This window comes from Pseudophryne corroboree, chromosome 1 (genome assembly GCF_028390025.1).
Source record: "Pseudophryne corroboree isolate aPseCor3 chromosome 1, aPseCor3.hap2, whole genome shotgun sequence".
Taxonomy (NCBI): domain Eukaryota; kingdom Metazoa; phylum Chordata; class Amphibia; order Anura; family Myobatrachidae; genus Pseudophryne; species Pseudophryne corroboree.
In genome coordinates this window covers 898,672,459-898,693,640 of record NC_086444.1, presented here as the reverse complement: position 1 = coordinate 898,693,640, position 21,182 = coordinate 898,672,459, and the positions used below count along the sequence as shown (strand labels likewise).

The 21,182-nt window shown below is 45.3% G+C and overlaps 1 protein-coding gene across 1 annotated transcript in view; it reads right to left on the bottom strand.

Moving 5' to 3' along the window:
- The window catches only part of USP53 (ubiquitin specific peptidase 53), a 99,648-nt gene that overhangs the window by 50,375 nt on the left and 28,091 nt on the right, over positions 1–21,182 (bottom strand). Inside the window, exons 2-6 of the mRNA XM_063920235.1 lie at positions 12,850–12,942; positions 11,004–11,138; positions 4,539–4,652; positions 4,365–4,447; positions 1,014–1,119 (exon numbers count right to left, since the gene is read on the bottom strand). Coding sequence (XP_063776305.1) covers positions 1,014–1,119; positions 4,365–4,447; positions 4,539–4,652; positions 11,004–11,138; positions 12,850–12,942 — 531 coding nt within the window. The remainder of the gene's footprint in view (positions 1–1,013; positions 1,120–4,364; positions 4,448–4,538; positions 4,653–11,003; positions 11,139–12,849; positions 12,943–21,182) is intronic.

The following is a 21,182-nucleotide window of genomic DNA, read 5'->3' as shown; positions in this document are numbered from 1 at the left end:
GAAAAAAGGACAGCACGGTGCAGTTATCTCCTCTTCTTTACAACTAGGGGGGTGCCCAATTAGAGGTTAAACAACAATGGGTAAGAAAAAAAAGTTTTTCACACGCTTTTCCCGGTGTTTCAATTTTGTCACCTGTAAAAAAAAAAATATATATATATATATATATATATATATATATATATATATATATATATATATGAAACCTGTGTGCTTTCGGAAGAAACAGCCCAGTTTTCGCATGAATACAGGGCTGTTTCTAGGGATTTGGTTTCGGCTACCCGAGGCATGTGAAACAAAATCCCCGATAACCACGGTGACCTGCAGTGTCCCATGCCTGCCGCAGCAGCAGGCTGGGACTACAGGGTAGGCGCCACAGGCTGGCACTTGGCGCTATAACCTCCGGCAAGGAAACCAGGGCAGCACGCGACACGCATCCCCCCTCTTACCCCACCAGCGCTCACATGATGGGGGGGGGGGGGGGATCGGTCATGTGAGCAGGGGGAGCCAGAGGTACAGCGCTGCACCAGGAGCTGTCAGGCGCTGGCATCCAGTGAAGCAACAGGTAACCCCCAGATAAGCCGCAGCTTACGTCAGCTTATCGGGGCTAAAAAGGATAGCCTTGTGTGATATCATTACTCGCGGTAATGTACGGCGGGTAATTGGATAACCCCCTAGAGTTCTGCTAGACACCTAAAAAAAAAAAAAATTCAATCCGGAAATTTTTTTAGCTTGCTTTTCAGCTTTCCTCTTTAGATTGAACCCTAAACCTCTATTTTGGTCTTTAGCGGAGATCAACCTGGAGCCCAGCAAACTCTGGAGAAGGCAAAGCATATTAATTAATAAAAGGTAGTTATAAGACTATAAATGCAACTGTGCAAATACTCTTTAGTCAAGAAAAAAGCCAATAATATAGTGAACATCTCACATACATGAAAGGAAGACCAGAGAGTCACAAAACTTTCCCAATAAAGGCACATGAACCCAAGTGAAAAACCATTACAATATTTACTTACCGGACATTTTCTGTAGTCATCTGCTGTGTTTGCAGCCTGCAGTAACTCTGCAAACATATCTGGCTTCAGGCGCTCATGTCTCTCTAGCATTCGGTCAACTTCATTACTGGATAACAAAGTAAGGGACACAGGTGTTATAGGTGGTGATAACTAAGAATAGTTCAAATGTTTAAGGCTTGATCAATGCTCTATCATCCATTACAGTCTATGCACTGCTACAGTAACCCCTAAAGTAAAAAGCAGGATAGTGTAGGCTTTAAATTCAAAATGTCTCTGTCTTGACTTAAATGCTTACTATAATTGTAGGAATATGGTAGCCTATTAAAGTCTACCATTTTAAAATACAGATAACCTGCCGAATTAAATGAGGCACCATTTTTTTCTTATATGACAAAAGATGGGGGAGATATGGGTGTTTGTTTACTTTGTACAACCTGCAGAACCATATGTAAAGAGTAATGGGACATATAAAATAAAAATAGTCCTATAAATCTACTGCATTAAAAATTAACCAAAGATATTAAGTGTGTGTTGGGGAATAGGACAGAGTGACTAGTCAAAAGATGATATTTATATAGTAGGGGAAAAAAAGCAATACTAAATAAATCCTAAATCTAGAAAACGCACACAAATGACACAGTATTGCTTTACTGAACGCTCTTGATTAGATAAGTGATCTACAGTACCGCTGCAGCCTGCAACAGATTCAGTGGAGTAGTGAGAAGGAGTAGGTGGGAACATGCTTCAACACAACATGAAATAAGCCATTTACAGATCACCACCATACAATTATTTCTTTTTTTATGCGCTCATTCCTACCAAAGGTTAGAACACATTAGCAAATGGCACACAATAGCTAAATTGTGGATGACATATTCAGATACGCTGTAAGTAGTTTTTGAAAACGTTGACAGTAAAAGCGATTTCCAGTCTGGACGTCAGCATTTATAAGCTAACCACTCCTGGTAGCTCAATGCAAATTGAAAAAGAAAAAAACCCGAATACAATGAGGCAGCACAGCAGCCATAGAAAGAACATCTGCTTGTGTCTGGAACCCTGGGCCCAAATAACACGGTGCACCTTTCAGATTGAGTCACAATTCAAAAAAGCCTGCAATTTGAATAAAACATTAACATGCTAGAAACCTCCCACGGCCGTGTAACTGTGCATTATTTATCTGAAGACTGGAAAAACTTTTCCTAACAAAAGCTTATAATGCCTCTGACTCACTTCAAACAAGAATGTAAAGTGAAACAATTTCCTGCCACTCGTCGTCGTAACACAAATGTAAATGTGTTTTTGACCAGATAAATGAGAAACATTTTTTTTTTTTTAAATGTTGAAGGCTGAAGTAATGCACTCTTCTTTTCCCATTAATAATGTGTATTATCTCCAAACACTATTTGAGACTTTCAGGTCCCTAATTACTGACACTTTACATATGAAGATAACCTTGCTAACAGCACATTAGGCTAAATGAGGGCTGGCGGTTGGAAAAATGATGCACTGAAATGTCAGCAGTTACTACTTATGTAAATAAGGATGTGATCAGCATGCAGCACTCCATGGAGGTGCACTGGTTTGGTGGCTACTATAATATGTGAGGAGGGAAGATATTATTGGCTGTTATCCTGCGGTGGACAGTACCTAGATGACTGGATATATTCATTTCATAATAGCCCTCATTTTTTACTATGCTCTTTGCACTGCAGATAATTAACATTTCCCGAGTTTCTAACTTCTGAACCTAGATGTTAGCTTCAGAAAGAGCACGTTCTAAACCGGCATAAAGGGCCACAATGCAATAGGTAGCACAAAATACATTTACCACATATTCAGTCTACCGTTAGCAATACCACTCTTACAGCAAGCAACATTTGCACACTCTACTTCTAGATCTCTAGCTCTCAAGTTTCCATTCATGTCAGAGAAATGCTTTGAGAACAAATTCATAAATTTCCCTCTGATCGTACAATTGCTTTACAGAAATAAGCCTGGTCAGAAGGAGTACATATCTGCTTTTATTTACCAATTTGTTCCCCTAGATTCTAAAGCACGAGACAAAAGGCAAACTAATCTCTCAGGTTAATGGATACAGAGGGGTTTCTTCCTGTACTAAAAACCACTAACAAAAAACAGCTGACCTTAAAACAAAGAATTAGAGCATCAATTCACAGTTCTAGTTCCCAGGGAATCCTGCCAGTGCATGTTTTCCAGGTCACCTGACAGACTCATGTGTGAAATAATCAATATCATATGTGGATCTTTTAACATGTGTCAGTTAGAAATACATACACCTATACTCCAGTACAGAGTATGGAAAACATGCACTGTCGGGGCTCCCCAAGTTCAGGAGTTGAGAAACATTAAAACAAATAATGGAGGGAGGAACAAAAAAATAAAAAAGTAGTCACATTAGTAAAGTATGGATACCCATATTTTATAGGAAGCAATAAGTACCCTCACCCTCTGAACCACAAATGTTTTATGTACAATAGCCATAATGGATCTCCTAAATCAAAGGATCTGGTCACACAGGTACCAATGTAAACAAATAAATAGCACGGGACATTAAGACATGCTCAAAACTTTCCTGCAAGAAAATGTACTTTATGAGTGCTCACGTCCATTTCCATTCTATCTGACCACGTGCCAATGCTTCTGCTACTAGCAGGTTTTAAAGTCACAAAGGAAATATGGCTCACGAAGGACACTATTCAATTGTGTACTATTTAACCAAGCTTTCACTTGCTAATCAACATTTAATGCAAGGGCATTACACATATTCTAACTCCGTTTCACACAGTCTAGCTAGGAACACACTGCCTTGAGGAGCAGGTGACAGGAGCGCTATCCTACCTACACAAGTGAAAGGAGATTCAGACAAAAGCTGACCATAGGACCTAGAACATGGGTTCCATATTTACCATAAGGCCCTATTTCTCAAGATATCTGGTACACCTCCATCTTATCCATTAGCATAGTGTATATTTTGTGAAATGTGTTTTGGCACTTTATCCCTTTTAAAAGAAATTAAAATTTGTTGAAACGTACTACACTATATTGTGCCTTTTTATATTCCCATTTATATGTGGATGTATTAAGAGTACGATTTGACATTTGAAATCCCACAATATAAGTAATGCTCCTCTCTACATTTTTTTTAATGTATTATGGCTTACTAGAGCATTCATCTGACCTATATTTCTATACATAGGTATAATCACTTAGTTGTGAGTCCTAGCTAAGAGCCCAAGTGTTTTGATTGTATTAATTACCAATGCTGATCACTGGGGTACACAATTGTTCTGTGTTTGTGTATAGGACTAACCAAAAATTTCTTGAGCTTACCAAAGTGCTGTAGTGGAAATGTAACGCACGAACTCTGTAAAAGGCAAAGGATCAGATGATGCTCCACAACTTCGACAGACACACTGAGGAAAAAAACAAAACAAAATAAAAATTCAATTATCAAGTTAAATTGGAAAAAGGTTTTCAAACTTAACTGAAATGGAAGCTTCTTACCTGCTCATATAGAGTCATTGCAAACTTCTGATGAGTGATGCAAGATTTTGAGGTGCACATATCACCCTCACTATTTGGCACAATATGGAAGTGAATGCGCTGCAATATGTTCTCCTGAAAAAATAAATAAATAAATTATAATAAGATTTTACACTTACCGGTAAATCTATTTCTCGTAGTCCGTAGAGGATGCTGGGACTCCGTAAGGACATGTGGAATAGACTGGCTCCGCAGGAGGCATGGGCACTTTAAGAAAGACTTTGGACTCTGGGTGTGCACTGGCTCCTCCCTCTATGCCCCTCCTCCAGACCCCAGTTAGAGAAACTGTGCCCAGAGGAGATGGACAGTACGAGGAAAGGATTTTTGGGAATCCCAGGGCAAGATTCATACCAGCCACACCAATCACACCGTATAACTTGTGATAACTACCCAGTTAATAGTATGAACAAACAACATAGTCTCGGTCTAAACCGATGAAACTATAACATAACCCTTATGTAAGTAATAACTATATACAAGTTTTGCAGAAGAAGTCCGCACTTGGGACGGGCGCCCAGCATCCTCTACGGACTACGAGAAATAGATTTACCGGTAAGTGTAAAATCTTATTTTCTCTAACATCCTAGAGGATGCTGGGACTCCGTAAGGACCATGGGGATTATACCACAGCTCCCAAACGGGCGGGAGAGTGCGGATGACTCTGCAGCATCGATTGAGCTAACAGGAGGTCCTCCTCAGCCAGGGTATCAAATTTATAGAACTTTGCAAAGGTGTTTGACCCCGACCAAGTAGCTGCTCGGCACAACTGTAATGCCGAGACCCCTCGGGCAGCCGCCCAAGACGAGCCCACCTTCCTAGTGGAATGGGCCTTAACCGATTTAGGCAATGGCAATCCTGCCGTAGAATGCGCCTGCTGAATCGTGTTACAGATCCAGCGAGCAATAGTCTGCTTTGAAGCAGGCGCGCCAACTTTGTTGGCTGCATACAGAATAAACAGCGCTTCAGTTTTCCTAACCCTCGCTGTTCTGGCCACATAAATCTTCAAAGCGCTGACCACATCAAGGGACTCGGAATCTTCCAAGTCCCGTGTAGCCACAGGCACGACAATAGGTTGATTCATATGAAAAGAAGAGACCACTTTAGGCAGAAATTGAGGACGAGTCCTCAATTCTGCCCTATCCACGTGGAAAACCAGATAGGGGCTTTTATGTGACAAAGCCGCTAATTCCGAAACACGCCTCGCAGAAGCCAAGGCCAACAACATGACCACTTTCCAAGTGAGATATTTCAACTCCACTGTTGTGAGTGGTTCAAACCAAGGTGACTTGAGGAACTTTAATACCACATTAAGATCTCACGGCACCACTGGAGGTACAAAAAGGAGGCTGAATATGCAGCACCCCCTTCACGAATGTCTGTACTTCAGGAAGAGAAGCCAATTCCTTTTGAAAGAAAATGGATAAGGCCGAAATTTGGACCTTTATGGACCCTAATTTTAGGCCCAAAGTCACTCCTGTTTGCAGGAAGTGAAGCAGACGACTCAAATGGAACTCCTCCGTAGGAGCAGTCCTGGCCTCACACCAAGAAACATTTTCGCCATATACGGTGATAATGTTTCAATGTCACGTCCTTCCTAGCCTTGATCAGGGTAGGAATGACCTCCTCCGGAATACCTTTTTCCGCTAGGATCCGGCGTTCAACCGCCATGCCGTCAAACGCAGCCGCAGTAAGTCTTGGAACAGACAGGGCCCCTGCTGCAGCAGGTCCTGTCTTAGAGGAAGAGGCCACGGATCTTCTGTGAGCAACTCTTGCAGATCCGGATACCAAGTCCTTTGTGGCCAATCTGGAACAATGAGGATTGTTCTTACTCTTCTTAGTCTTATTATTCTCAACACCTTGGGTATGAGAGGTAGAGGAGGGAACACATAGACCGATCTGAACACCCAAGGTGTCACTAGAGCGTCCACCGCTACCGCCTGAGGGTCTCTTGACCTGGCGCAATACCGCTTTAGCTTTTTGTTGAGACGGGACGCCATCAAGTCTATCTGAGGCAGTCCCCACCGACCCACGATCTGTGCGAAGACTTCTTGATGAAGTCCCCACTCTCCCGGATGCAGGTCGTGCCTGCTGAGGAAGTCCACTTCCCAGTTGTCCACCCCCGGGATGAATACAGCTGATAGGGCGCTTACATGGCCTTCCGCCCAGCGAAGAATCCTGGTCGCTTCTGCCATGGCCGCTCTGCTCCTTATGCCGCCTTGGCGGTTTACATGAGCCACTGCTGTGACATTGTCTGACTGAATCAGAACCGGTTTGTCCCGAAGCAATTCCTCCGCCTGGCGTAGGGCGTTGTATATGGCACTCAACTCCAGGACGCTGATGTGGAGACAAGTCTCTAGATCCGACCAGAGACCTTGGAAATTTCTTCCCAGTGTGACTGCTCCCCAACCTCGGAGGCTTGCGTCCGTGGTCACCAGGATCCAGTCCTGAATTTCGAACCTGCGGCCTTCTAGGAGGTGAGCACTGTGCAGCCACCACAGGAGAGATACCCTGGCTCTGGGAGACAGGGTGATCCTCTGATGCATTTGTAAATGGGACCCGGACCATTTGTCCAGTAGATCCCATTGAAAGGTCCTCGCATGGAAACTTCCGAAGGGGATGGCCTCGTACGATGCCACCATCTTCCCCAGGACACGCGTGCAGTGATGCACTGTAACCTTTTTTTTTTTTAGCTTTAATAGGTTCCTGACCAGCGCTATGAGCTCCTGAGCCTTTTCCATCGGATGAAAAACCTTTTTCTGGTCTGTGTCTAGAATCAGACCCAGAAAGTTCAGGCGCGTTGTAGGGACTAGCTGGGACTTCGGTATATTGAGAATACAGCCGTGCCCCTGCAACATCCTCACCGACAGCGACACGCTGTCCAGCAACACGCTGTCCAGCAACTTCTCCCGAGATCTCGCCTTTATGAGGAGATCGTCTAAGTATGGGATAATTGTGGCACCCTGCTTGCGCAGGAGCACCATCATTTCAGTCATTACCTTGGTGAAAATTCTCGGGGCTGTGGAAAGCCCAAACGGCAACGTCTGAAATTGGTAATGACAGTCCTGTACTGCAAATCTCAGGAACACCTGGTGAGGAGGGAAAATCGGAACATGAAGGTATGCGTCCTTTATGTCCAGGGACACCATCCAATTCCCCCCCCTCCAGGCTGGCGATGACCGCTCTGAGCGATTCCATCTTGAACTTGAACTTTTTCCAAATACAAGTTCAGGGATTTTAGATTCAAAATGGGCCTGACCGAACCATCCGGTTTCGGGACCACAAACAGGGTTGAGTAATACCCCTTTCCTTGCTGGAGAAGAGGAACTTTGACTATCACCTGTTGAAGATACAATTTTTGAATTGCAGTCAACACTAACTCCCTCTCTGACGGGGAAGCTGGGAGAGCCGATTTGAAAAACCGGCGAGGAGGCACGTCTTCGAATTCCAGCCTGTATCCCTGAGAAACAATCTCTATAGTCCAGGGATCCACCTGTGAGTGAACCCAGACCTGGCTGAAAAATCGAAGACGTGCCCCCACTTGAGCTGACTCCCCCCGGGAAGCCCCAGCGTCATGCGGTGGACTTTGCAGATGTAGGGGAGGACTTCTGCTCCTGGGAACTAGCTGCATGCAGCTTTTTTCCCTTGCCTTTTCCCCGTACCTTCTTGCTTTTATTGGAACGAAAGGACTGCATTTGATAATGAGGTGCCTTTTTAGAATGCTGCGGGGGGACATAAGGTAAGAAATTCGATTTACCGGCCGTAGCAGTAGAGACAAGGTCCGAGAGGCCTTCTCCAAACAACTCCTCCCCCTTGTAAGGCAACGACTCCATATGCAGCTTTGAGTCGGCATCCCCCGTCCACTGTCGGGTCCACAGGAGTCGCCTAGCAGAAATAGACATAGCATTTATTCTGGAGCTTAGTAAACAAATGTCTCTTTGAGCATCCCTCATATATAAAGCAGCATCTTTGATATGCTCTAGGGTCATTAGAATGGTATCCTTATCTAGGGTGTCAAGTTCCGTAGATAAGGAATCTGTCCATGCTGCGACAGCACTACACACCCAGGCCGATGCCATAGCCATAGCCGGTCTAACAATAGTACCGGAATGTGTGTAAATGTGCTTCATGGTAACCTCCTGCTTACAATCAGCAGGATCCTTGAGGGAAGCTGTATCCCGAGAAGGCAGTGCCACCTTCTTGGATAAGCGTGTCAGCGCCTTGTCTACCTTCGGGGAAGATTCCCATCGTATCCTGTCCTCAGTGAAGCACCGAAGGCTTCTGCCGCCTGAGACATCTTCTGTCTTTGTTTCTTCTGGCTCTGTGAGGAGAACGGCGGCGCGGCTCTGGGGTGAACGCCCAGGACAAACCTGTGTTCACTCCCTCTGGAGCTAATGGTGTCCAGTAGCTGAAGAAGCAGAGCCTATCATTTAAGTAGGTCTGCTCCTCTCTCCTCAGTCCCTCGATGCAGGGAGCCTGTTGCCAGCAGTGCTCCCTGAAAAAGAGAAAAAATCCTAACAAAAATGCTTTCTAAGCAGGAAACTCAGGAGAGCTCCCTGCAGTGCACCCATTCTCCTCTGGGCACAGTCTAAAACTGGGGTCTGGAGGAGGGGCATAGCGGGAGGAGCCAGTGCACACCCAGAGTCCAAAGTCTTTCTTAAAGTGCCCATGCCTCCTGCGGAGCCCGTCTATTCCCCATGGTCCTTACGGAGTCCCAGCATCCTCTAGGACATTAGAGAAATTTAGTTAAAATAAAGGAGCTTGAAGCTTTGAATAAAGGAAGTTAAGGAAAACTTTTAAATAGGAAATCATGCAATTATAATATACACACACACTAACTACATGGACAAAAGTATTAGCCCACACCTATTAATTATTGAATTCAGGTGTTTCAGTCAGACCTGTTTGCACAGATGTATAAAATAAAGCACCTAGCCATGCAGTCACTTCAAATGTCATCCCTGCGGGATATTCTACGGTCAACTAAATTTTATTATTAGAAGGTGGAAGTGTTTAGGAACAGCAACTCAGCCATGAAGCCGAAGACTACGTAAATCACAGTGAAATCAGCGACTTAAGGTGCACAGCGAGCAAAAGTCACCAATTCCATAGCTGAAGAGTTCGGAACTTCCACTGGCATTAATGAAAGCACAAAAACTGTGCGGCAGGAGCTTAATAGAATGTTTTTCCATAGCCCAGCAACTGCATACAAACCTCACATCTCCAAGTCCAATGCCAAGTGTCGCATGAAGTGGTGTAAAACACACAGACACTGGACTGCGGAGCAATGGAAACGTGTTCTTTGGAGTGACGAATCACACTTCTGTTTGGCAGTCACATTGGCTAGCCTGGATTTGGCAGAATCTGTGAGAATGTTACCTGCCTGACTGCATTATGCCAACTTTTGTGGAGAAGGGATAATGGTATGGGGCTGTTATTCAGGGTTTGAGCTAGCCCCCTTATCTCCAGTGAAGGGCAATCTTAATGCTTCAGCATACCAAGACATTTTGGACAATGCTAGGCATCCAACTTTGTGGCAACAGTTTGAGGAAGGCCCTTTACTATTCTAACATGACTATGCTCCAGTGCACAAAGCAAGCACTATAAAGACATGGTTTGATGAGTTTGGTGTGTAAGAACTTGACTGGCCCGCACAGAGCCATGACCTCAAGCCCATTGAGCACCCTTGGAATAAACTGGAACGGAGATTGCGAGCCCGTCCTACTTATAAATACTCTACAGAATGAATGGGCACAAACTCCCACAGAAACACTCCAAAATCCTGTGGAAAGCTTTCCAAGAAGAGTGGAAGCTGTTATAGCTGCAAAAGGGGGGGTCCAACTCTACAGTAAAGTATATGTATTTCAATGCAATGTCATTACAGTGCCTGTTGGTGTAGTGGTCAGGCGTCTGTATACTCTTGTCCAGAGAGTGGAAAAATTTATATATATATATATATATATATATATATATATATATATATATATATATATATATATATATATATATATATATATATATATATATATATATATGGCACTCAGATAGAAGCACTAAGGCGGCACTCCAGGTGACTTATAATAAAGGACTCTTAGTCCCGTTGATGTCAACGTTTCAGAACATTTCACTTATGTTCATTCGTTGTTTATTATATGTCATCTGGAGTGCTGCCTAGTGCATCTATATATACCTATACACACACACTGGTACAGACAGATTACTAAAATAAGAAAATGCTGTTTTTAGTTTAGTATAACAGCAACAAAGCTGAATTTTGCTACATAACTGTAGTTCCACGGAAATATAAATCTGTGTTTATATTGCCTCTACGTTTGGGATCATGAGCATTATAGGATGTCTGCAAGCAACACAAGATCACCTTCTTTCATTACACAGAGGTTTAGATAAAAACCATGATGCGATACTCACAAAGCATTCTGCAGCATCATCCATGAAGCCAAGCTGGAAGCGGTGCTCATCTTTAAAGCTCTCCGCAAGGGCATGTCTCATAGCATCTGACGGGAGCACCTTTTCCCGGCTAGTTTGAAACTGTGCAAATATCGACTACAAGTGACAGAAACAAACAGATTACCATCCTACAATTCCCAGACTTCGTTATGTTCAACCTATTTGAAACATTAATATGAAGAATGAGGGGATTAGTGATTGTAAAAACGCGATGTGGCGCGTATTTTACCCCAAAACTGCCACCTGGGACTCACGTTTAGAAGATGAGCTTGTCCCACAGGACACGCTCATCTGTATCTCATCGCCTAGCCAGTCAGCGGCACACAGGAGGTGACTGGCTGTTTCTCGAGCCAATCACCTCCTGTAGTCTCCAGCCAATCACCAGCCTGCAGTGTCTCCCTCCATTACCTGCCACGCTTGGAATACTCCTCCCCGCTGCGCGCTGATCCTGGGCTCCGCTGCCAGCACCATGAGACTGGCCCCGCTCACCCAGAACAGCGTCACCTCCTCCCCGCTGCATGCTGGCCCTGGGCTTCGCCGCCAGCACCATGAGACTGGCCCCGCTCACCCGGCACAGCGTCACCTCCTCCCCGCTGCATGCTGACCCTGGGCTCCGCCGCCAGCACCAAGAGACTGACCTACGCAACGGTGAGCATGTGTGCCCGCACTGCAGCAGGCTGTGTGGGGTGGTGGATGGGCTTGCTGTAGGGGGTTCCAGGGTCGCTGTTTGCAGTGGACGACTGAGGGGCTGAGGGTGCACTGTGTATAGGAGGTTCTACCTGGCGCAGTGTGTATAGGAGGTTCTACTTGGTGCAATGTGTATAAGCAGCACTACTATGTGGTGTAATGTGAAATGGCACTATTGTGTGTCCACGCCCCTTCCCTACGAAGCCACGCCCCCAATTTTGCTGCAAGCCTCCGGCGCACACTGTCTTTTCTTTTCTATCTAGGAGGTGGAGCACCTATTCACTTTCTGCCGAAGGGCACTAAAATGTCTAGTTACAGCTCTGGTGCAGGGTGTCCTGTATGCTACACAGCCCAGCAGCATTGTCACCCCCTCCTCCCCTTGCAACACTTTTGTACTGTCCAAATCAAGTCTGTATTTTTATATTTTTAATCATTAATAAGATTATTAAGAACCTTCATTCCGATGGGACCCAGAAAAGGACAGGAAAAACCAAAATTTTTAAAAGTGAGGGGTCCTTGAAAACACTTTTTTTTGGGCTCCGCGCGATCACTGAGGATGTATAGTCCTATTGCATAGTGCTATACAAAAAACACCTCACCATGGGCCCAGCCTCTCAGCTAAAATCAGCACCTTTCATAAAGCACTCAATACTTTAGTTATCCGTAACACAAAATGTTCCAAATATAATTTAAACGCAGTTTGTTCAGAAGATGGACATTATGGCACAAATAAGGAGCAATAAGACTGTATGGCAACGAAAACACTATTTAATGTCAACCCAATATATTTATTTTCTTAGAAAGTTTTCATTATGTGCCTCTTTACAGTGTAGCCATCTGTGACTGGAGTCGTAGGCTCTCATGGGTGTTGAATGACAGGAAATGTCTAACAGTATATAAACCATTCTAAATACATTATAATTTATTGGCCACATTACCAAACTAGTAACCAAATGATGATTTTCCTGAAGGAAAAACAATGTCCAAGGAACGACCATGGTTTCTAGTGAATAAAACCACTACATTTATAAAAAAAAAAAAAAAAAAAAAAAAAAGGTCTATCACAAATATGTAAGTGACTGGTTCACTTTAAGGTATATTTGTAAACATAATAAATTACCTTTAAAGCACAAAATATGCAAGCTTCTCCTAAACAAACATGTCCAGTAAGTCCACGTAAACTGCGTCGAAAGATGTCCAGCTGCCATAAAACCTGCAGAACAAACAGTTGCAAAAGTTGGTCAAAACTGAAAAAGTAGTTTAAAATTACAAATACTGTCAGTGGTTCTTGTTTTCCACAATGATATACACTCAGTGGACACTGCATTAGGTAAGACAGACATGGTGTAGAGGTGTATTCATTGTTCAGATCAAAACACTAGAATGGAGAACAAATATGCCCTAAGTCAGTGGTTCTCAACCTCGGTCCTCAAGTACCCCCAACAGTTAATATTTTCCGGGTCTCCTCACAAGATTGCAAATGAAATAATTTGCTGCACCGGTGGATCTTTCAAAATGTGTCAGTGAGTAATGAATACACCTGTTCAACTGCTAGGTGACCTGGAAAACATGAACTGTTGGGGGTACTTGGGGACAGAGGTTGAGAACCACTGCCAAGTGACTGACTGTGGAATGATTGTTGGTGCCAGACGACAAATGGGGTGGTTGGAGTATCCCAAAAACTGCTGATCTCCTGACATTTTTGTGCAAAACCATCCTAGTTAATGAGCAAGGTTAGATAACAATAGCCAGACTGATTAAAGACAACAAAACGTTGAGAATAACTTAAACAACGTATAAAACAATGTTATACAGAAAAGCATGTCAAGCCTTGGATTGGTTGGGCTACAGACTCATAAAGACCACACCAGCTTCCACTCCTGCCAGCTAAGAACAGGAAACTGAGGCTACATGCTCACCAACACTGGCCACCTGAAGAGTATAAAAATGTTGCCTAATGGGATGAATCATGATTTCTGCTACAATATACAGGTGGTAGGGTTAGAATATAATGTAAAACAGCACAAAACAATCCTTCTTTGCATCATCGATTCATGCTGGTTGTGGCAGTGTAGTAATGGTGAGGGGAATTATTTCTTACCACAAATTAGGCTCCCCAATACCAACTGAGCATTGTTTTACCACCACAGCCTACCAGGGAGTTGTTACGGACCATGTGCATCTTTCTTGTCACAGTCTACCCATCTCCTAAAAGGCTACTTACGGCATGAGATCACTGCGTATCACAAAGCATATATAATTTTATAATCTCAAAATGGTTACTGGTTATACAGACATGAAAATAAGCTCAGTGTACTCCAATGGCCCCCACAGTCACCAGTTGTCTATACAATAGGGCACCTTTGCTACGTAACAAAAGCGAACACATCCTATAGTCAACACACCAGTGCTATCATCACCTTATAATACCCCTTTTACACCGCCTGAAATATCCTGGGATATTTTACGGGCGCGCGCAATATCCCAGAATTGTAGGCGGTGTTAAAGGGTCCTTCTCCAAAACCCAAGGTCCATTTTCCTGGGAATCCAACCCAGCTTGCGTGCAGGGTTGGGTACAGGAGGCGGTGTAAATGGGCAAGCAGAGTCATCCGACCCGGTACCCATTTACAGTATGGCAGACCTCCCAAACAGGCAGTCAGGAAGCTGGGGGTCACAGCACACGCTGTCTATGCAGACAGCAGCGCCGTGTCGGGTGCCCGGAAGCAGCACAGCATCTTCCAGATTGCTGGGCTTGCCCCCAGTGTGACGCTCCAGAGTCCCGATCTGCAGGGTTTCCCAGGGCGCTTGGAGGGGATGTCATCACTAAGCACCAGCCCAAAACACACTGCACTCGGCCAATTTGGGAATATCCCGGATTGGCACTGCGGTGTAAAAAGGGGGGTGTCCCAGGTCTGACTCAGCTTGGAACAGTGTTCCAAATCCGAGGTCGGATCCGGGATTTTGGTGTAAAAGTGGTATAAATCAGAGTTTCCCAAACTCCACCATTACAGGCCATCATTGCTCGAGTCCAGATGATTAAATCAAACTGACTGTGATACGAATTAAGTCACCTGTGCTCAAGCATGGATATCCTTAAAACATGGAATGTAATGGCAGAGTTTAGGAAACCCTGCATTAAATCCTTTAAACCAGTGTGTTTGAGGACAGAACTTGAGAACCAAATAGTTCCTGTTTTCTAGGTCACCTGTGGATTTTTAAATTGTGACAGCTGGTAAAGCACCTGTACAGCTGCTAGGTGGACTGGAAAAATGTGAACCATTAGGGACGGGGTTGAGAAACGCTGCTTGAAACCTTGCCTTATGGCAGTGGTTCTCAGACCTCACGACCCCAAACAGGTCACGTTTCCCAGGTCACCTAGCAGAAGCACAAGTGTATTCATTAGTCAATGACGTATTATAAAATATCCACTGATGGAGCTAAGTATTTCACTTGCGATTCTGTGAGACTTGGAAAACATGAATGGTTTGGAGTCCTGAGGACCAAGTTTGAGAACCTATGCTTTTCTAGACTGTGCTCAGTTGCAGGTTTCCTAAATACTTCAAAACCTCTGATTACTTGCAAACTATTGCATTACTTGAAACCTCCATGCTATTGAACTCTACCAAAACTCCTCACACTCAGAAATATTGCCTATTAAATTAAACAAGTTTATACTTCTCTGCAATATTTGCTCTCAGATTTTCTTGTGATACTCATCATGGTGAAGTGGATCCAGCTACTTTTCAAACTCCACGTAGATTTTGAGAGCAGCTATAGCATTCTAAAGGACCCATGCATCTATGATTAATTGAAACAATTTTGCAGACGAAAAAAAGAAAAAAGAAAAAAAAAAAGGCAATGTAAGGCGTTTACAGACCCCTGATTACTACCAAAAAGTGATCAGAAGCATAAATTATAAGGTTGTAGAACAGGTTTTATTTGAGTGATAAATCAGGGCTATAATTTGGTAGTGTATTAGACCACAGGTTCTCAAACTCGGTCCTCAGGACCCCACACGGTGCATGTTTTGCAGGTCTCCTCACAGAATCACAAGTGAAATAATTAGCTCCACCTGTGGACCTTTTAAACTGTGTCTGAGTAATTAATACACCTGTGCACCTGCTGAGTTACCTGCAAAACATGCACTGTGTGGGGTCCTGAGGACCGAGTTTGAGAACCCCTGTATTAGACGATCAGCTAACTTCCAGATCATTACTAGTATTTTACTATTGAAATGGGCACTTTAATGATTTGCAGTTCTGATTTTTGAATAAAAAAAAATAATCTGCAGATCAATGAAAAATATCAGCAACATATGGGCACAGATTGGTGGTTAAACTTTAGATCGGGGGTGGGGTGGTGGTGGGGTAAACAGAATAGTTTTTTTGCACCGCTACATGGGTCAAAGTAACAGGTTACTGGACCAAGCTTATTTTTTCAAGGACCCTTTTCTGCCAAGTCCCAACCTAGGGAGACCCGGCAATAACCCAGATTATTGCAGCAGTGGAGAAGTGGTATGAGTTCCCTTGCTCTCACATCTCCTTGAGAGGCGTACCAATACTCACCTCACACAACCTATTAAAACATACTTCAATCTGGCTTTCGTTCCTTACACTCCACAGAGACTGCCAGATTTGGTCACCGCCAAGTCTAAAGGCTATTGCACGCTTCTAATAGTACTATAAAGGGGCATACACACAAGAAGACTTTGCCTCAATAAAGATAAAGATTTTCCTTGAAATATCCCCAGCATGAACGATATAGAGCATACACACTGAATGATATAGTAAAAGATATCGATCAGTGACGTCATCCCTCCCATTCCTGAACATGCAGTAATGAAAGATATACCCTAAATTGGACTGCATGTTCAGTTGATATAAAATAAGAATTTACTCACCGGTAACTCTATTTCTCGTAGTCCGTAGTGGATGTTGGGTACTCCGAAAGGACCATGGGGAATAGACGGGCTCCGCAGGAGACTGGGCACTCTAAAAGAAAGATTAGGTACTATCTGGTGTGCACTGGCTCCTCCCTCTATGCCCCTCCTCCAGACCTCAGTTAGGGAAACTGTGCCCGGAAGAGCTGACACTACAAGGAAAGGATTTGGAATCCAGGGTAAGACTCATACCAGCCACACCAATCACACCGTACAACTCGTGATAACTACACCCAGTTAACAGTATGAATAACAACTGAGCCTCACTGAACAGATGGCTCATAACAATAACTATATACAAGTATTGCAGAAAATCCGCACTTGGGACGAGCTCCCAACATCCACTACGGACTACGAGAAATAGAATTACCGGTGAGTAAAGTCTTATTTTCTCGGACGTCCTAGTGGATGCTGGGTACTCCGTAAGGACCATGGGGATTATACCAAAGCTCCCAAACGGGCGGGAGAGTGCGGATGACTCTGCAGCACCGCATGAGCAAACTCAAGGTCCTCCTCAGCCAGGGTATCAAACTTGTAGAATTTTGCAAACGTGTTTGACCCCGACCAGGTAGCAGCTCGGCAAAGTTGTAATGCCGAGACCCCTTGGGCAGCCGCCCAAGAAGAGCCCCCTTCCTCGTGGAATGGGCTTTTACTGATTTAGGATGCGGCAGTCCAGCCGCAGAATGTGCAAGTTGAATCGTGCTACAGATCCAGCGAGCAATAGTCTGCTTAGAAGCAGGAGCACCCAGCTTGTTGGGTGCATGCAGGATAAACAGCGAGTCAGTATTTCTGACTCTAGCCATCCTGGAAACATAGATTTTCAGGGCCCGGACTACATCCAGCAACTTGGAGGCCTCCAAGTCCCGAGTAGCTGCAGGCACCACAATAGGTTGGTTCAAATGAAACGCCGATACCACCTTAGGGAGAAATTGGGGACAAATCCTCAATTCTGCCCCGTCCCTATGGAAGATCAGATAAGGGCTTTCACATGACAAAGCCGCCAATTCTGACACACGCCTAGCCGAAGCCAAGGCCAAATATATATGACCACTTTCCACGTGAGATACTTCAACTCCACGTTCTGAAGTGGCTCAAAACAATGTGATTTTAGGAAATCCAACACTACGTTGAGATCCCAAGGTGCCACTGGAGGCACAAAAGGGGGCTGAATATGCAGCACTCCCTTAACAACGTCTGAACTTCAGGCAGCGTCTTTCCTAGCCTTTAACAGCGTAGGAATCACTTCATCTGGAACGCCCTTTTCCGTTAGGATCCGGCGTTCAACCGCCAAGCCTTCAAACGCAGCCGCGGTAAGTCTTGGAACAGACAGGGCCCCTGCAGTAACAGGTCCTGTCTGAGAGACAGAGGCCATGGGTCCTCCGAGATCATTTCTTGTAGTTCTGGGTACCAAGTTCTTCTTGGCCTATCCGGAACTACGAGTATAGCTCTTACTCCTCTCTTACTTACTATCCTCAGTACCTTGGGTATGAGAGGAAGAGGAGGGAACACATAAACCGACTGGTACACCCACGGTGTCACTAGTGCGTCCACAGCTATCACCTGAGGGTCTCTTGACCTGGCGCAATACTTTTTTAGCTTTTTGTTGAGGCGGGACGCCATCATGTCCACCTGTGGCCGTTCCCAACGGTTCACAATCTGCGTGAAGACTTCTGGATGAAGTCCCCACTCTCCCGGGTGGAGGTCGTGCCTGCTGAGGAAGTCTGCTTCCTAGTTTACCACACCCGGAATGAACACTGCTGACAGTGTTAGCACGTGATACTCCGCCCATCGGAGAATCCTTGTGGCTTCTGCCAAAGCCATCCTGCTTCTTGTGCCGCCTTGTCGGTTTACATGGGAGACAGCCGTGATGTTGTCTGACTGAATCAGTACCGGCTGGTTTTGAAGCATGGGTTCTGCTTGCCTTAGGGCATTGTAAATGGCCCTTAGGTCCAGAATATTTATGTGTAGGGAAGTCTCCTGACTCGACCATTGTCCTTGGAAGTTTCTTCCCTGAGTGACTGCTCCCCAACCTCGGAGGCTTGCATCCGTGGTCACCAGGACCCAGTCCTGAATGCCGAATCTGCGGCCCTCGAGAAGATGAGCACTCTGCAGCCACCACAGCAGAGACACCCTGGCCCTCGGGGACAGGGTGATCAGCCGATGTATCTGAAGATGCGATCCTCACTTGTCTAACAGGTCCCACTGAAAGTTCCTTGCATGGAACCTGCCCGAAGGGAATTGCTTCGTAAGAAGCTACCATCTTTTCCAGGACTCGCGTGCAATGATGCACCGGACACCTGTTTTGGTTTCAGGAGGTCTCTGACCAGAGATGACAACTCCTTGGCCTTTTCCTCCGGGAGAAACACCTTCTTCTGTTCTGTGTCCAGAAACATGCCCAATATCAGCAGACGCGTCGTAGGAACCAGCTGCGACTTTGGGATATTCAGAATCCAGCCGTGCTGTTGTAGCACTTCCTGAGATAGTGCTACTCCGATCAACGACTGCTCCTTGGACCTCGCCCTTATAAGGAGATCATCCAAGTACGGGATAATTATAACTCCCTTCTTTCGAAGGAGTATCATCATTTTGGCCATTACCTTGGAACACACCCTCGGTGCCGTGGACAGACCAAACGGCAACGTCTGGAATTGGTAATGGCAGTTCTGTACCACAACCTTGAGGTACTCCTGGTGAGGTGGGTACATGGGGACCTGTAGGTAAGCATCCATGATGTCCAGTGACACCATAATATCCCCCTCTTCCAGGCTTGCAATAACCGCCCTGAGCGATTCTATTTTGAACTTGAACTTCCTTATATAAGTGTTCAAGGATTTCAAATTTAGAATGGGTCTCACCGAACAGTCTGGTTTCGGTATCACAAACATTGTGGAATAGTAACCTCGTCCCTGTTGAAGGAGAGGAACTTTGATTATCACCTGCTGGAGGTACAGCTTGTGAATTTGCCGCCAGTACTACCTCCCTTTCCTTGGGAGTAGCAGGCAAGGCTGATTTGAGGTAACGGCAAGGGGGAGACGTCTCGAACTCCAGCTTGTATCCCTGAGATAGCTGTAGAACCCAGAGATCCACCTGTGAGCGAACCCACTGGTCGCTGAAGTTCTGGAGACGGGCCCCCACCGCACCTGGCTCCACCTGTGGAGCCCCAGCGTCATGCGGTGGACTTAGTGGAAGCAGGGGAGGATTTTTGTTCCTGGGAACTGGCTGTCTGGTGCAGCTTTTTCCCTCTAACCCTGCCTCTGGGCAGAAAGGATGCGCCTCTGACCCGCTTGCCTTTGAGGCCGAAAGTACTGTACTTGATAATACGGTGCTTTCTTAGGCTGTGAGGGAACCTGAGGTAAAAAAAGTCGACTTCCCAGCTGTTGCTGTGGACACGAGGTCCGAGAGACCGTCCCCAAACAATTCCTCACCCTTATAAGGCAAAACTTCCATGTGCCCTTTAGAATCAGCATCACCTGTCCACTGCCGAGTCCATAATACTCTCCTGGCAGAAATGGACATTGCATTAATTCTAGATGCCAGCCAGCAAATGTCCCTCTGTGCATCTCTCATATATAAGACTACGTCTTTAATATGCTCTATAGTTAGCAAAATAGTATCCCTGTCAAGGGAATCAATGTTATCTGACAGGGAATCAGACCATGCTGCTGCAGCACTACACATCCACGCTGAAGCAATAGCAGGTCTCAGTATAGTACCTGAGTGTGTATACACAGACTTCAGGATTGCCTCCTGCTTTCTATCTGCAGGCTCCTTTAAGGCGGCCGTATCCTGAGACGGCAGTGCCACCTTTTTTGATAAGCGTGTGAGCGCCTTGTCCACCCTAGGGGATGTCTCCCAGCGTAACCTATCCATTGGCGGGAAAGGGTACGCCATTAGTAACCGTTTAGAAATCACTAGTTTCTTATCTGGGGAACACCACGCTTCTTCACACAATTCATTTAACTCATCAGATGGGGGAAAAGTCACTGGCTGCTTTTTCTCCCCAAACATAATACCCTTTTTTGTGGTAACCGGGTTAATGTCAGAAATGTGCAACACATTTTTCATTGCCGTAATCATACATCGGATGGCCCTTGTGGATTGTACATTTTTCTCATCCTCGTCGACACTGGAGTCAGACTCCGTGTCGACATCTGTGTCTGCCATCTGAGGTAGCGGGCGTTTTTCAGCCCCTAATGGCCTCTGAGATGCCTGGGCAGGCGCGGGCTGAGATGCCGGCTGTCCCAAAGCTGCGTCATCGAACCTTTTATGCAAGGAGTTGACACTGTCTGTTAATACCTTCCACATATCCATCCACTCTGGTGTCGGCCCCGCAGGGGGCGACATCACACTTATCGGCACCTGCTCCGCCTCCACGTAAGCGTCCTCATCAAACATGTCGACACAGCCGTACCGACACACCGCACACACACAGGGAATGCTCTGACTGAGGACAGGACCCCACAAAGTACTTCGGGGAGACAGAGTGAGTATGCCAGCACACACCACAGCGCTAT